This window comes from Lampris incognitus, chromosome 5 (assembly GCF_029633865.1).
Source record: "Lampris incognitus isolate fLamInc1 chromosome 5, fLamInc1.hap2, whole genome shotgun sequence".
NCBI classification, from domain to species: Eukaryota; Metazoa; Chordata; class Actinopteri; order Lampriformes; family Lampridae; genus Lampris; species Lampris incognitus.
Window position 1 is genome coordinate 23085986 of NC_079215.1, and position 17680 is coordinate 23103665.

The window sequence follows — 17680 nt, forward strand, 5'->3', positions numbered from 1 at the left end:
GGAGTTAGAGTGGTTGTGTGTGTGTGTGTGTGTGAGAGAGAGAGAGGGGTTAGCGTGGTTGTGTGTGTGGGGGGGGTTAGAGTGGTTGTGTGTGTTGGGGATGTGGGGGGGTTAGAGTGGGGGTGGGGTGGGTGGTTGAGTGTGGGGGGGTTAGAGTGGGTGTCGTGGGAGGGGTGTTTTTGTTGCTTGGAGCAGTGAACATTTTTACAGACATGGCCTCTCACCCCGTAGCCGTCACACAGTTGCCATCAAAAGGCTTCGCCTCGGTTAGAGGCAGAGAGAGACAAAGAGAAAGACAAAGAGACAAAAAGAGAGTCACAGAATATATACCATCAGAAGGAGATATGCTGTCAGATCTGTGCTGAGATCCCAGATGATTACTGCTTAGTAAGATTCGAAGAGATGCCAATAGGACTGACCATTTTCATATTTTCACATACAGACAGACACACACAGACAGACAGACAGATAGACAGACAGATAGATAGATATTGTAAGCACAATGTGTGCCAACCACACATATACACATTCCCCCAAAGACAAACAAGGGTCTGTCAGCTGGTGAATGGTTCTACCCATGTGGAATTGAGGATGGGCATAGCTCAATTAGGAAAAGAGACGAAGCCAAATAGAAAGAAGAGTGAGACAGAGTGAGATGTAGAGATAGGGTGTGTGTGAAATAGAGAATTCACTTGAACGTAACAGACTTAAAGATATTGTTTGCATGCAGGTGTGTGTGTATGTGTGCTTGTATTTCTTTGTGGGTTAAGGGCTAGGATATTAATGTAGTCAATGAGGTGTCCTCAAAAACATACAAGTGTGTGTGTGTGTGGGGGGGGTTCATTTGGGGGGTGGGGTGGGCCTACTACAGATATAAAACTCTCAGCAAACAGCATTTCCAGCAAAGCTGTCCAGGATTTGCAGCCAGGGACAGCTATCGCTGCTTGCATTCAACAGCCCGACCCAGCCCAGCCCAGCCCATCTCTCTCGCTCTCTCTCCCCATTCCCCTTTTTTTCCCCCTTCTCTGGCGGACGCCTCTCGGCACATATCTGTTACCAACTGCAAATATGTCCGCCAACGGCGCAAACGGACCCGGAGATGTGCTGCAGATCCCGCTGGGCCTCATCAACTGCAGCGGCAAGTATCTGACCGCGGAGGCGTTCGGCTTCAAAATCAATGCGTCCGCCAGCAGCCTGAAGAAGAAGCAGACGTGGACCCTGGAGCAGACCGGGGAGGACGGCAGCGCCGTGTTCCTCCGCTCCCACCTGGGCCGCTACCTCGCCGCGGACAAGGACGGCAACGTCACCGCGGACAGCGAGACGCGCGGCGGCGGCGACTGCCGCTTCGTCATCGCCGCGCACGGCGACGGCCAGTGGTCGCTGATGTCCGAACCCTACGGACGCTACCTGGGCGGCAGCGAAGACCGCATCACCTGCTTCGCGCAGACGGCCGCGCCGGCGGAGAAATGGAGCGTACACCTGGCCGTGCACCCTCAGGTCAACCTGTACAGCCTGACGCGCAAACGCTTCGCGCACCTGAGCGCCGGCGACGAGCGGCGGGCGGCGGAGGTGGCCATCGACCGCGACGTGCCGTGGGGCGTCGACTCGCTCATCACGCTGGTGTACCGCGACCGGCGCTACCACCTGGAGACCTCCGACAACCGGTTCCTCCGCAGCGACGGCACTCTGGTTGACGAAACAGACAAAGACACCGGCTACACGCTGGAGTTCCGCTCCGGCATGGTGGCCTTCCGGGACTGCGACGGCCGCTACCTGGCGCCGGCGGGTCCCACCGGAGCGATGCGGTGCGGTAGGGGCACTCGCCTCGGCAAGGACGAGCTGTTCGGGCTGGAGCGCAGCCACGCGCAGGTCGTTGTGACGGCGGGCAACGAGAGGAACGTGTCCACCAGGCAAGGTAAGGACTTCCGGCGTAGCGCTGGACTGCCCCAGCTCCGCCGGATCGATTTAAAAAAAATTTTTTAATCCAACTGGATAGATTAGGAAAAAAATGAAGGATATTGTGTATCTGACGATGAAGTCACCGCATATTTGGGCATACACTAAAGACAGCTGTTGCATGAAAATTGTGTGTGTGTGTGTGTGTGTGTGTGTGTGTGTGTTGGATGGGAGCTACTACAGATGTAAAACTCGGGAAACTGCATTTCCAGCAAAGCTGTCCAGGATTTGCAGACAGGGACAGCTATAGCTGCCTGCATTCAACAGCCCGATCCAGCCCATCTCTCTTTCTCTCTCTCTTGCCCCCCCCCCCCGTGCATGTGTGTGTCAGCAGATTGGATACACCCCTCTTATTTCCTTCATAGACAAGACTTTTCCTCCCCCCTGCACCATGTGTTTTTCATTATCATGCTCAGTTCCTCTCTCATGCTCTCTCTATGCTTCTCTCCCTCCCTCCCTCTCTCTCTCTCTCTCTCTCTCTGGTCTTTTTGCTGAAGTAATTCTATCTATCCTCTGTGGCTAGGGTAATGTGGGAGGGGGGGCAACCTCAGTCTGCCATTATTCACAGTCGTTCCTCTCACTGGTCTAAAATAAGGGAGGCGAGAAGTCAGAGGGAAATAAAAGAGGACAGCAGAGATAAAAGGAAGAGCGAAGGTTACAGAAAAAAAAACGAGTGGAGAGGTACTAAGAGTGATAATATTTTCGCAAATCTGAGCAGCCATCTGTATCCTAATGGAGGGAGTGTGGCTTTTAGGCCACTCACAACACATATGAGTGGCTTTGTTGGCACTTGGTCTCGGTGTGTTAGTGAGCCTCAATGCACGTTTTAGCAGTAACAGTGGTAGTTTAGCCAGTAGCCACTCACATTATATTGACTTAACAGTCAATATGCATTCATGTATGAGTAGGTTGATGCATGGATTTGATTTTGTGCTTGTGTGACTGTGTGTGTGTGTGTGTGTGTGTGTGTGTGTGTGTGTGTGTGTGTGTGTGTGTGTGTGTGTGTGTGTGTGTCTGTGTGTGTGTCTGTGTGTGTGAGAAAGAGAGAGAGAGCGAGAAACAGAGGTCCCTAGGTTGGAACATATTTTGTTGAAGATACGCGAAACTCTTTGTACGAATGAGGTCACGTTTGATTCAAAGTGTTTCATTACCCACCCCAGATGTGGCTATGACGGTAAGCGACACCCAGGTGGTATTGTCAGAAACTAGGGTCACGGAGGTTGTGTCAAAGATAAAACCTATATTCATTTAGTAGCGCTTCCATTTCATGCATCGTCAGTTTCACTCTTTCTCCTTCCATGTGCTCCCAAGGCCATGTCTAAATTTAGCAAAGTGAAGTCATGTCTGTAGCGCAGAGCCGTTCATGGACGTTTTGTGGGCCAGCAGCTGAGAGACAAAAAGTGAATTCTGAAAACTAAATTCATGTGTTTGATGTTAGACTAATAGTTGTACAAAAAAAGATATGAATGAACTTCATGTTGACGCAGCCTTTGTAAGTAGAAGGGCAGAAGGGCTTAAACCTCAGGATCCTCTCTGTGCTGATTCCCTTGGATGGTTTTTTGGTTAGGGGAAGTAGCAGTTCTTCTGAAATACCTGTCCTACACCTCTAGGTATGGACTTGTCAGCCAACCAGGATGAGGAGGGGGACCAGGAAGTCTTCCAGCTGGAGATGAGTCGAGAGGACAGGAAATGTGCCTTCCGAACTGCCACTGGAAAATACTGGACTCTGACAGCCACTGGAGGCCTGCAGTGCACCGCCTCCTCCAAGTTAACCCCTCTCAAACGCGCACACATGCTCCATCATAAACACATATGGCACCTGGAGCTGCGACGTCATCTCATTGGGATTGTTTATGTGTTTGTGTGTTTGTCTCAGGTCTGCCAACAGTTATTTTGAACTTGAATGGCGTGATGGCCGTGTGTGTGTGCGTGCAGCTAATGGGAAGTATGTGACTGCCAAGAAGAACGGACAGCTCACTGCTGCTGTTGAAAATGCCGGTTAGCTGCGTTTCCACTCCAGCACAACGAACAGACTTAAGTGACTTGAGACAAAATAATATATATCATGAAAAGAGGGATAACAGACATTACCTACACTAACCATTTGCCTTTTTTTTTCTTTTTCTTTTTTAGGGGAAGCAGAGCTGTTCCTGATGAAGCTGATCAACCGTCCAATCATTGTCCTTCGTGGAGAGCACGGTTTCATTGGCTGTCGTAAGGCTGGCATAGCAACCCTGGACTCCAATCGTGCTTCATATGATGTCTTTCAGCTCGAGTTCAACAATGGTGCTTACTGCCTGAAAGGTACATATGAGTGCTTTCATGTAGGTAGGATAGAGAGAGGGGCATAGACATAGATTGGCAATGTAATGTTACATATTACAGTTACAAGTTACAAATGTCCTTTCGCACCCATTCTTTGTCCATATCTGTCATATTTAAGGTTATAGCTAATCCAGGAATATCCCATAAAACAATGCAACAGTGAAAATAAGTAAACATATGTAATTGTCAATAGCACATGCTAACAGGAAAACTGGTATGACCGCTGCAGTAGAAACCGGAAGTCAGTGGACTACAGTTATGCACAGAGCCGAACTAGGCAAGGTGGCATCAGAAATGACTGCAGGGGCAGAACTATTTTTGAAAACTTTATTTTTCCGATTTTCAAGTTTTTTGGAAAAGGTATACAAGACACGAAAAAAAGAAAAATATGTAGAACCCCCCCCCCTTCCCAAAGCTGAAGGGAAAAAAAAGACTATGCAGGGACGTCTTATTCCAGTTCCACATAACTATGTTTTTGAAGACAATATAATGGTGTACACATATATCTGTATAAATATTGTAGTTACAACCAGGTTAAAAAAAACCCCAAAAAAAAACATTCAATAAAAGGGAAAACCTTGAAGTCTATGAAAGGACTCTGGGTCAAAGCAAAGTTTTGACGGGTTTTTACAAATTTTATAACAGAGCTTTTCTAAAGGTAGAAAGGACAGCACCTCCCTTAACCACTGCAAAAAGGTTGGAGCTTTATTCGACCAGTTAAAAAGAATAAGTCTGTGAGCTAGCAATGAAGCAAATGCTAGAGCATTCGCTTGCAGAGTTGTGACCTTACAGTTAGGGGGTGGTATGCCAAAGATGGCTGTGTGAAAGTCAGGGGTTATGGTCCGTTTACAGATTTGCGAGAACCCATTACAGCCAGGGTCTGTGGTGGGAACGATTCTGGCAAGCTTGTCCCCCGAGTAGTGAAGACAGTGAAGCACCTTAAATTGAATTAAACCATGCCGTATACACAATGAGGAAGTGTGTATATGAGTTAAACTGCCCCAAGACGCCTTTTCAGAGAGCTCTACACCCAAATCCCTCTCCCTGCAGTTTTTGTTTTGTCCCAGGACATCTGTTTTAATCCTTGTACCAGTGTGTAGATTATAGAGGCACGTTTTTTCCCCAAAAGGATCTAGCTCCAGAATAATGTCTAACTGGCTCCTGGGTGGCAGATAAGGAAATGAGAGAAACGTTTTCTTGGCAAAACTATGGATTTGAAGGTACCTAAAAAAAACGGGATCTGGATATGTTATGGTCTTTGGTAAGCGTTTCAAATTAGGTGAAAGTTCCATCTGTAAATAGATCGCAGAAAAACACCAGTCCATTTCTATGCCAATGTTGAAATGCATTATCTAACACAGATGATGAGAAGAATTGATTATTTGCTACTGGAAAAAGCCCACTAGTATGCTTTAATCCAAAATGCTTCCTAAACTGTGGCCGTATCCTAAGTGAAGCTTTAACCACCGGGTTTGTTATTTGTATGTTACGATTATGTGGTAGTGGAGAGGTGAATATCGGTAAAGGATTGGATAAGAGTTCCATGTGAGCCCAATCTGTGCCCTGTTTATTCTTATATGTAAATGCCCAAGGTAAAAGTTTTACAATGTTCTCACCCCAGTAGTAATAAATAAAGTTAGGTAAGCCTAATCCCCCTGCCTCCTTAAGGACCTCCAAGTATATTTTCTTCATCCTGGGGTTTGAATTGTTTCAGATGAATGATGAAATTAACCTATCTAGTTGTTGAAAAGTTGTCTTAGATATAAATATGGGAATCATTTGAAAAAGATAGAGAAATCTGGGTAAGACTGTCATTTTAACTATATTAATGCAGCCCGCTAATGAAATTAGTAGCGCTGACCACTTTTTAAAATCTTGTTTTGTTTGTTCTAATTTGCTCTAAAGTTATGGTTATATTACCTCCCCATTGTATGGGTGACTTTGACTCCTAAATATGTAAATACACTGTGTTCAAGTTTAAATGGAAAGCTAGAGTAGTCTCTATCAGTGTGGTTAATAGGAAAAAACAAGCTCTTTGAATATTTATCATATAACCTGACAGGCAACCAAAGTTATCCAGGGTAAGTAATAGTCTTGGTATGGATTCTATTGGGTTGACTATATAGAACAACATGTTCTATATATTGAATATATAGAACAACAGGTAAAGTGATATCTTATGCGATATACCACCTCAGGAGATACCTTTAATGCCATCCTCTGCCCTAAGAGCTATAGCAAGTGGCTCGATTGCCAAATTGAACAGGTAAAGAGAGAGGCTGCAGCCCTGTCTGCAGTCCTTGTAGAGCAAAAAATAATCAGAAACAATATTATTCGTCTGTCAGTGAGCAACATAATATTTTAACACATGCTAGGAATGATGAACCAAAGCCAAACCTTTCTAGAACAGCGAATAGATATTGCCATTCGATGCATTCGAATGCCTTCTCAGCGTCTAAAAAAAATCACTGCTTCTGTCTGTTCTGCGGAATGTGGTGCATACAGTACATTAAATAGGCGGCGCATGTTATAGAATGACTGCCTGCCTGGTATAAAACCAGTTTGATCAGGGTTAACAACCATTGGGAATGCAGTTTCAATATGGGTGGCCAAGATTTTTGTGAGGATTTTGTAGTCACAGTTCAACAAGCTTACAGGGCGATAGGAGCCACACAGTAAGGGATCTTTGTCTTTTTAAAGCAACACTGATATGATTGCCTGCGTCATATTTTGGGGTAATTTCTGTCGGTTAAAAACAATAGGTTAAGTAGCGTTGCCAGCTTGGCAGCAAATTCTATATACATTTCAATTGAGAAACCATCCGGACCCGGTGCTTTGTTGCTCTGCATGGATTTAATTGCTTGTATCACTTCATCTGTTGATATATCTATGTCTATCTGTGCTTGGTCCTAAAGGGCAATTCTTTGGTTTGGTCAAACCGTCTAAAAAAAGGTGAAAATATGCGATGAGTCGCTGGGTGGTTCTGACCTATAAAGGGTAATATAAAATTGTTTAAACTGGTTATTGATGATGTCAGGGTTGGTAGTCTTTACCCCTGCTGCTGTGCAAATTTCAGGAATAGTGTTAGCGGCTGTGGACTGTCCAACCTGATGGGCTAAGAGTTTTCCAGCTTTCTGACCATGTTCATAAAATGTCTGTTTTGATTTAAAGAATAATTGTTCGGTTTGTTTAATGGAGAGATTGTCCAATTCTGTTCGTAATGATATTTTTTTCTTATAAAGCTCAGGTGTTGGGGAATCAGCATATGAATAGTCCACTTCCACTATACTATGGGACAGTTCTATTAGATGTTGTTTGTGTTTCTTTCTCTCATGTGCTGTGTATGAGATTATTTGGCCTCTAAGGTAGGTTTTAAGAGCCTCCCAAACAATGGTTAGTGGCATACCCGGAGTGTGGTTGAGTTCCATAAAGATGGAACTCAACCACACTCTGGATTTCTCTCCCATCATTTCCATCTGCTGGGAGAGAAACTTTTTAAAGGAGTCCCTAGACAGCTATAGAGGATCAAATCACCAGGTGCATTGGGGTTTATGGCAGTCTAGGAAGCCTATATCTAGCTGTACAGGACTATGATCAGAAATAACAATACTGTAGTGAATTCGGGGGGGGCAGCTCAGCCAGACTGTCACAGCTGGGACGCAAACTCGGATTTCCCACACCGCGGGCGAAAACGTTAACCAGTTGACTAAAGGGTCCGACCCGTTAGCCAAGGGCTACCGAGCCTATTCATCCGTGATCATTACATTGCCCCCTTTTTTTGAGGGTCCGGCCGGGTACACTCTTCCTGAAGGAAGGGGACAATGTAACGATCAAAAGCAGGGATACCTATGCAGGGTTACAATGAAAATCTGCAGGATAGAGGTTCCTTGGGGACTGGGTTGGGAATTGCTGCTATAAGACACGGAAGAGGAATGACCCCAGTTTCGCTCTTCCAAGTGCTAATGGCTTACAGGAAAACCCTGTCTATAAAGGCACAAGGAACCCTATTTGAGTTCACAAGACAAATGTTTCCTCAACAGGTTTGAGCACAAACAGTCTTATGAAAAGTGTCAACGACCCAAACAAATGCTGCCCAATACATGGCAAGCCACACCCCCTCAAACTATGTAAAGCATTCAGAGCCAAAAATCTGGAGTACAGAAAGACTTTTCTCAAAGAAAGAGGACTCTGCTTTAAGTGTTGTGGCTCAACCACTCACTTAGAGAAGAACTGTGCTACTGCAGTTAAGTGTACAGAGTGTGACAGCACCTATCACGACTCTGCTATGCATCCGGGCCCTGCACCTCAAATCAAAGCTCCCTCAACTGCACCACACAATGGCGGGGAGAGAGAAAAAAGCAACAACATCACAGCCATTGTCAACTCAAACTGCACTGAAGTTTGTGGAACAGGACAAGTCAGCCGGTCTTGTTCTAAAATTTGCCTTGTGAAAGTATATTGCAACGATCAACTGGACAAAGCTATCAAGGCCTATGTCATCCTGGATGACCAAAGTAACTGGTCGCTAGCAAGGTCCAATTTTTTTGAGCTGTTCAACATCAAATGTGAACCATATTCTTACTCTCTGAGAATGTGTTCCGGCACAGTGGAAACATCTGGCCGACAGGCTGAAGACTATGTTGTTGAGTCACTCAATGGAAAGGTCACAATCCCTCTCCCTCCACTCATTGAGTGCAACCATATACTCAACAATCGGCCCGAAATCCCAATGCCAAATGTAGCTCTACATCAAGGCAGCAGAGCACATCCCAGAGGTTGACCCTGCTGCTGAGATTCTCCTGTTGCTCGGCAGAGACCTAATTAGAGTGCACAAGGTACGAGAACAAGTCAATGGCCCTCACGATGCCCCCTTTGCCCAACGCCTAGACCTAGGCTGGGTGCTAGTTGGAAAAGTTTGTTTGGGGAACACACACAAGCTGACAGTCAATACCTTTAAGACAACTGTGCTGGACTATGGCCGTCCCTCTCTCCTCCAACCCTGCACAAGCTTTTTACACATCAAAGAAAAAAATCATCATGGCAGGGAGGTGTAAGACAGGATCTCAGAGTCCAGTAAGGCCGCGGAAGAGATGTTGAGACAAACCATATTTAATCACACTGAACATGACAACAAGCTGGCATCTTCAGTTGAAAATGAGATCTTTTTGAATCTGATGGATGAAGAAGTCTACAGGAACGAGTCACTTAGTTGGGTAGCCCTGGTCCCATTCAGACAGCCGAGATGACGCTTGCTTAACAACCGAGAACAAGTGGTCAAATGCTTTGCATCACTGCAACAAAGACTAAACAGTAGACTTTACAGACAAAGACCTCCTCACCAAGCAGTGGAGACAAGTACAAAGTCTGGCCGACAAATTCTGGAACCATTGGAGTCGAGAGTACTTGTCCACCTTGCAAGGCTGGAAAGAATGGACCAAGTTCCTCCAAAACCTGCAAGAAGGAGACGTTGTCCTTCTCAAAGACAATCAAGCTGCCCACAACAACCCGCCAATGGCCATAATCACAAAGACCTTCCCTGGAAAAGAAGGAAGAGTGAGAAAGGTGGAATTAAAGACCTCGGATCAAGGACGTTCAAAGAAGTTCCTCAGACCAATCTCAGAAGTCGTCTTACCTCTGACTAATGACTGATGTTCAGAAAACCCACTTAGTCACAGGCCGAGTGGTGACCTCACAGAGGCTGGGTGGGGAGTGTGTTGCCTTTAAGACCTTTATTTTTATAAGTGTGAGTCATCACGTCCTCTCAGTCATGTTGAGGAAGCCGGCTGAATTTGTTTAATGTGTGTTCGTTTAGTTACAAACCCAAGGAAATACGAGATAATCTACACTGTAAATGCTACAGAGGCAATGTCGTGAGTTAACGATTTTATTGTTATACTTATCAGGTAATGTAAAAAAGTTATTTACATGAAAAAGCATTTGATTTTTTTGTAATTAAAAGGGTTTTATTTACATTTACATTTGAAAAAAATGCATGCTACCAACAGGATGGTGATTGTTTGTATTGTTTTCGTTTCCGTTTTCACTCTGTCTGTGTAAGATGGTGTGAAGAGCCACAGTAAACAGCAAGTAAAGCTTACTACGACTCAAGTCATAATTTTGCAAGAAAGAGTTTAGCTAGTTGTATAGCTGCAGTTCCTACACTGTAGTGAGGACAACATTAGCAATTTTTTTTTTTTTACATAAGCAGTTATAACACAGTTCCTTTTGTAGGTAAGTGACACTGATCTCAGTGTCACCCTAGCAGTCTCTGGCAAGTCACCAAAGAACTGTTACAGGTCTCATAATAACGAGCATCCTCAATATCCGAAAACAAAAAAAGATATCCGTGTGTGTGTGTGTGTGTGTGTGTGCACGCGCTCGCGCATATGTGTGTGTATATATATATATACACTACCGTTCAAAAGTTTGGGATCACCCAAACAATTTCGTGTTTTCCATGAAAAGTCACGCTTATTCACCACCATATGTTGTGAAATGAATAGAAAATAGAGTCAAGACATTGACAAGGTTAGAAATAATGATTTGTATTTGAAATAAGATTTTTTTTACATCAAACTTTGCTTTCGTCAAAGAATCCTCCATTTGCAGCAATTACAGCATTGCAGACCTTTGGCATTCTAGCTGTTAATTTGTTGAGGTAATCTGGAGAAATTGCACCCCACACTTCCAGAAGCAGCTCCCACAAGTTGGATTGGTTGGATGGGCACTTCTTTGAGCAGATTGAGTTTCTGGAGCATCACATTTGTGGGGTCAATTAAACGCTCAAAATGGCCAGAAAAAGAGAACTTTCATCTGAAACTCGACAGTCTATTCTTGTTCTTAGAAATGAAGGCTATTCCATGCGAGAAATTGCTAAGAAATTGAAGATTTCCTACACCGGTGTGTACTACTCCCTTCAGAGGACAGCACAAACAGGCTCTAACCAGAGTAGAAAAAGAAGTGGGAGGCCGCGTTGCACAACTGAGCAAGAAGATAAGTACATTAGAGTCTCTAGTTTGAGAAACAGACGCCTCACAGGTCCCCAACTGGCATCTTCATTAAATAGTACCTGTTAGAGCCTGTTTGTGCTGTCCTCTGAAGGGAGTAGTACACACCGGTGTAGGAAATCTTCAATTTCTTAGCAATTTCTCGCATGGAATAGCCTTCATTTCTAAGAACAAGAATAGACTGTCGAGTTTCAGATGAAAGTTCTCTTTTTCTGGCCATTTTGAGCGTTTAATTGACCCCACAAATGTGATGCTCCAGAAACTCAATCTGCTCAAAGAAGTGCCCATCCAACCAATCCAACTTGTGGGAGCTGCTTCTGGAAGCGTGGGGTGCAATTTCTCCAGATTACCTCAACAAATTAACAGCTAGAATGCCAAAGGTCTGCAATGCTGTAATTGCTGCAAATGGAGGATTCTTTGACGAAAGCAAAGTTTGATGTAAAAAAAATCTTATTTCAAATACAAATCATTATTTCTAACCTTGTCAATGTCTTGACTCTATTTTCTATTCATTTCACAACATATGGTGGTGAATAAGTGTGACTTTTCATGGAAAACACGAAATTGTTTGGGTGATCCCAAACTTTTGAACGGTAGTATATATATATATATATATATATATATATATATATATATATATATATATATATATATATGCATACATACACATGCACACACACGATAATAATAAAACAGAAAATTGCTTTGGAAATGGGCAGCAGGTATTAAACATTCGTGTTAAATGAAAAAGGCAACATTAACTGTGAGTCACAAATCATAAAAGTTAGAGTAAATGGATAAAGTTAAACCGTAAAGTTACCCTGTAGTCTTGGTGCCTTAGCTAGCTACTTCCGCTAGTTGTTGACACTTAGCCGCTAATATCAATTAGCCGCCAATATATTCGAGTTTGTCAACATCTTACTGTACATTGTCCTGAGGCTTTAGATTGTTCCTGATATAATCCATCACCTTAGATGGATCTTTGAACCGCTTTTCTTGGGCGGACGATGAAGTGATATGAAGCACCGCTGGGAACTGGATCCCAAACTTGATGCCCTGGCAGCTCCAAAGGAGCCGCTTAATATCGGACAAGGCCACTCTCTTTTTCGCCACCGCCGCGGTGTAATCCGGAAAGATGCTCATGCTCTTGCCGTGCAGGGTCAACGGAGCTGAATGGGCAGCTTTGCGGAAAACCTCCCCTCTCTCTGAAAAATGGTGGAACTTCACCACAATGATCCTAGGGAGTTCTCCTTCGTTGGGTGAGTGCCGCAGCCTGCGGTGAGCCCAGCCTGCAGTGAGCCCAGTCTGCGGACGGTCGAGGTGAAGCTGAGGCTTAGTAACTGCTGCAGTAGTTTAGCGATAGTCATAGTAGGCTGCTGGCCTCCACTGTTCTCGAATTCCTCTTTTATCCTGACAATGCGTGCGTTACACCGGTGTTGTCGTCCCTCCAGATCGTCTGCCTTCTGGGGTAGCATAGTGACTTCAGATTTTAGCTGGCCGACGTTCTCCTCCATATTCGTCGTCTTGTATGTATTCGGGCCATCCTCCACATCTTTCAGACGGATCTCTTGTTTTGCCATGTCGTCCTTTATAGAGTCTCTTTTTGTCTTCAGATCCTGTGTGCATGAATCTATCCATGCCAAGATCTTGCTCTCACTGCTCGCGATGGCAGCCATCACCCCTAGGTAAACCTGTGGACTCCTCGTCTGGGCCCTTCACAGAGCCCGAGGCTTTAGCGGCCTGGTCACTGCTGGATTTGTTTTTGCCCATCGCGTCTTCGAAATGGTCGATATACAAATACAGAGTTGTGAGTCCAGTCTACTGGCGGTTCGGTATCATGTGTGTTCAACCTGTTAAAACACGTGCACGGATAAATAGACTCGCTAGCCCTTGGCTGCTGGGAACCGCCAAAGCCGGGACGCGAGCCCGGGTCTCCCGCACCACAGGTGACTACATTAACCAGTCGACTAAAGGGTCTGACAAGTTAGCCAAGGGCTAGCGAGTCTATTTATCCTTGCACATTACACTATTTATCTGTGTTTGCTCTAAAAAGTTATAATATTAATGAAAAGTTCACCCTTATCAGGAACCCAATATAAACACATCCTCACATGTTACTGCTTACCAGCCCCCCCCCCCCGTGTAATCGGGCAAAACTATTTTTCACTTGATGATAACACAGGGGGAATAATAATCTGTAGCACAATTACATTCAATGTATTTGCAGCCATGCACAGCTGTCTAGCCACAAGAATACAGGCTACTGCACCACTTTAAAAACATGAACAATTCACAATCGACTTGAAAATGTTATCAGTAGAATGCATCTTGGACGCAGCTGTCTTGCAACAAGAGTGCCGTAATGTGCTGGGTTTGACCACAACAGATTGGTCAAGGTCAGCCACCCTCATCGATGTAATGCAAAGCACCTATTCTACCATATAAAACAACATTAACGTCACATCCCCTTCTTGGTAGCAATGCCAATGATGAAATAATGTCTACGCTTATTACTGACATTTCCCATGCATTTCCAGAAAGCTACAAAATAATACAAGCCCAACCAGGCTGCCTGTTCTTACCCTGATTCAAGAGTTGCAGCCCCCTTGATGCTGTGTTGAGCCTCCTCAGCAGTCTCTTGTTCCACTCTCCATGGAATTTGCTTGTAAGGTCCCTCTCAAATAACCGTTGAATCAGCTGAGCTTTCCTCCTGTGCAACATGGTCCGTCTGCTCACTGAATATTTTTTTTTGAAAAAGGGTTCTAGCAAGTTGCTCCAAATGTTAATCCCAGCTTCAATGACATCATCACAGTAGGCACTGCTGTTAGAGGCTTGCAGTATCTATCCAAAATGTTCTGTGCAGTCCACTTTTCTTCTCTAGATCAGGCAATTTCAGTCTGTGGAAACTGGCATGCAACAGTAAATAATGCTGCTACAAAATCTCCTGGGATTAAGTCCAGCAATGGTTTCACCTTTTTCCCAGGTAGAGAGGGAGGAAGCATCCACGTTAACCAATGCTGACTAGCTAGCAAGGATTAAATTTGCGAAAATTAGTTTTGGCCATTTTGGTGAAAACTTCTTATTTCTAATTGTGGTTCCTCTTTATTTTGTGCTACATATTTTAACAATGCAGGCAAACTTCACCCAGCACATCATGTTAGAGGCCGTGCACAAATATTTTTTATGTACCTCTGTCGCCATTGCTTTTCCAAAGTCTTGTTATCTTTTACGCATAGCTCCGTGAATTCTTGTTTGGAGCAGGTGCGTAAAGAAAAACGAGGTGCTTGATTTTGGGACTTGGCATATGCCGGTTCAACACCAAAGGTAGTTCTGCGTACTGAAAACAAAGGTACAAATGGTGCAGATTGTGTAACAGAATATGAATATAAAACTAAGGGGACATGATATTCTAGCTGAGGGGGCAGTGCCCCCATTTTGCCCCCTCATGGTGCCAGGCCTGCTCTTGATGCAAGGATCTACATTGATCCTCTGGTAACTTGTGCATTTAGTTTGAAGAGACGAACAAGAGGTGTAGTGGTATTTGGAAAAACAGATGTTTGCAAGATATACAGCAATGAGGTAATGTATCTGTAATTGCGGCTATGTATCCAGTCTGTGTGCTGTGAATAATTTTGCCAAGGAATTTGCGGGAAATCTGGCCCGGAGACAAGCATTTGAAACGATCACATAGCTATATCCAATTCTCACTGGTGGTCTCATTCAGTTTTGTTGGTCATATAGAGTTAGTTATCTTGAGACTGAAAAAGTAATCACTAGAAAAATTTTGTTTCAGCTTTAAATCTTAACTTTACGTACAGCCAAATGCAGAAGATAAAGCTATGTTTTTGTCACTGTTGTGCAGATATGGCAATACAAGCTCCTAAAATATACTTACCAGGGGCAACCGGGTGGCATGGCAGTCTATTCCGTTGCCTACCAACATGGGAATCGCCGGTTCGAATAGCCGTTTTCAATCCCAGTGTTACCTCTGGCTTGGTTGGGCATCCCTACAGACACAATTGGCTGTGTCTGCAGGTGGGAAGCCGGATGTTGGTATGTGTCCTGGCACCCCCTCTGGTTGGTCGGAGCACCTGTTCAGGGGGGTGGGGGAACTTGGGGGAATGGCGTGATCCTCCCACGCGCTACGTCCCCCTGGTAAAACTCCTCACGGTCAGGTGAAAAGAAGAGCCTGGCGACTCCACATGTATCAGAGGAGACATGTAGTAGTCTGCAGCCCTCCCCGGATCAGCAGAGGGTGTGGAGCAGCGACCAGGATGGCTTGGAAAATAGGGTAATTGGTCAAGTACAGTTGGGGAGAAAAGGGGGGGAATCCCAACCTCCAGGGTCACAACTTTAAAGACCAAATTTTTCCAAAATCCAGTTAAGCTATATATATATGTGATAAATTGATATTTTGACTTGAAATGGTATTTCTCTTGACCCAAGGGCAAAAAATATAGCAACTTTGCATATCAAAACCAAAACTGTACCTTCCGAATAACCTCTCACCATTCAAACTAACATGTACACCGCATGGACGCCCGCGCTCATTAGGGGGTTTTTTTTGTTTGTTTTTTCTCATCCAGATGCCCAGGGGAAGTACTGGTGTGTCGGTGAGGACACAGCAGTGTTGTGTAGCAGCACCTCACCTGTCCAGTTCATGTTTGAGTTCTGTGATCTCAACAAGATGGCGATACGTGCACCAGGAGGGAAATACCTAAAAGGGGACCATGCCGGGGGGCTAAAGGCCAACGCCGACTCTCTGGACAACGCCACTCTGTGGGAGTACTGAGGGAGCACAGCCTGACTTCACTACCATGTAACACAATTGCTTCAAACTCAGTAGATTAGTCAGTTTTTTCTTTTTTGTTTTTCTTTTTGCATGTGCATTGGTGTGTGTGTGCGCGTACACGTGTTTGGATAGTTGTCTGAGTGTGCTTGTGTGTGAGGTGGAGATGAGAGCTGCTAAACTGGAAATCATGGCACCGATGTTCTTCTCACAGTAGAAAATATCTCTTTGAGTGAACATTTCAAACTGGAAACTTTGATTAACAGCTTCTCATATTAAGATGGTGAAAGAAGAAATGGATGAATGAATAACCATAATGTTTGGAAACACCTTATCTGCTTTACCCTGCCAGTCCCATTGAGGCAAGTTGTTCCCGATGATAACGGCTTAATTACTCGATGGACTCAGTTTGAAACTCACCTTGTCTATGGCGGCTACCAGAGTAAAAGAACGGTGAATTCTACTACTTCTAATTTACAGTATCTAACTTTTCTTCCAGCTTAGTGTGGTGAAAGTGGAGCATTTCTGATCTCATTTTGCTGTGTTAAATTTCAATCATTTCCTGTTCTCAGACTTACTGCATTAAAGCACATTGATAAATACGAATGACGCTGCTGACTGACACGTATGTGCTGTAAATAATGCCTTCTTCGAACGTGACCGCTTCACAGACACAGCAACCATGGAATCATCAACTGTAAGCGTGCCAACACTTTCAGAAATGAAGCGGTTGGGGCTTGCAGACAGACGAGGGGCAGAAATCCAACATGGATTGCCCCGCCGCACCCCATCACACAACCCTGCTCACTTTCTCTGGTTGGTCTAGTCAGACAAAATGAAGCCCAGCTCAAAAGCTCCAGTATTAAGTAAGCTGCTAGACTTTTTCTGATTCTTCAAATGAATGTAATCCTTGCCAATGTGTTTTCAAAGGGGGAATTAGGGACAAGGCATATAAGCAAAGCCTTGAGATTCTCATTTAGACTGATTGTGCATTAAAACACATGTAATTGTGCACCCACACATTTTAGTCAGTGTGTAAAAAATAAGTGACCCGAAATTTACATGCTGGCGTGGTGGAAAACCAGAGGACACAGCAGGGACACACACACACACACACACACACACACACACACACACACACACACACACACACACACACACACACACACACACACACACACACACACACACACACACACACACACACACACACACACACGTTGATGTACACAGCTAAATGATAATAGAAAAGCACATCTCTGTAGTAATAAAACACCTGCCTATGTATCCCCAGAAGCCGCTATTGGCTTGTAAACACAATGGTTTGGTAGACCCATCGGCCATCTTTGTGACTGTGCCTTTCATTAAAAAAAAAAAAAAAAAACCCCCCCCCGTCTTTTCCTCACACTTGTGTATTTGAAGCAATCTGAACAAAAACGTCAATAAAGATTTATCTCTTGAAAGCAGTCACTCCTCTTGAGTCATAATCTTCTTCAAACCGCAGTCTATGCAGCAGTCGGTGAATTGCAAGTCATGCCACACTCGACATTTGAATATCAATAATGATGCAAAGCAAAATGTAAATTTTGGGATAGGCTTCGGG

General features: G+C 44.4%; 1 protein-coding gene across 1 annotated transcript; it reads left to right on the plus strand.

Annotated features, from left to right (window-relative positions):
- Positions 1 to 1068: 1068 nt before the first annotated feature.
- Positions 1069 to 17155, plus strand: fscn1b (fascin actin-bundling protein 1b). Its single transcript, XM_056280686.1, has 5 exons — positions 1069 to 1915; positions 3567 to 3723; positions 3833 to 3954; positions 4090 to 4260; positions 15875 to 17155. The coding sequence occupies exons 1-5, from the start codon at positions 1069 to 1071 to the stop codon at positions 16078 to 16080; spliced, it is 1503 nt and encodes a 500-aa protein (XP_056136661.1). The 3' UTR covers positions 16081 to 17155.
- The last annotated feature ends 525 nt before the right edge of the window (positions 17156 to 17680 follow it).

What these genes read in the sequence shown, in the direction of transcription:
- fscn1b (XM_056280686.1), top strand. Translation starts at nt 1,069, where the DNA reads ATGTCCGCCAACGGCGCAAACGGACCCGGAGATGTGCTGCAGATCCCG. An exon ending in GAACGTGTCCACCAGGCAAG is followed by an intron (nt 1,916 to 3,566) that starts GTAAGGACTTCC and finishes CTACACCTCTAG; the next exon opens with GTATGGACTTGTCAGCCAAC. An exon ending in TGGTGCTTACTGCCTGAAAG is followed by an intron (nt 4,261 to 15,874) that starts GTACATATGAGT and finishes TTTCTCATCCAG; the next exon opens with ATGCCCAGGGGAAGTACTGG.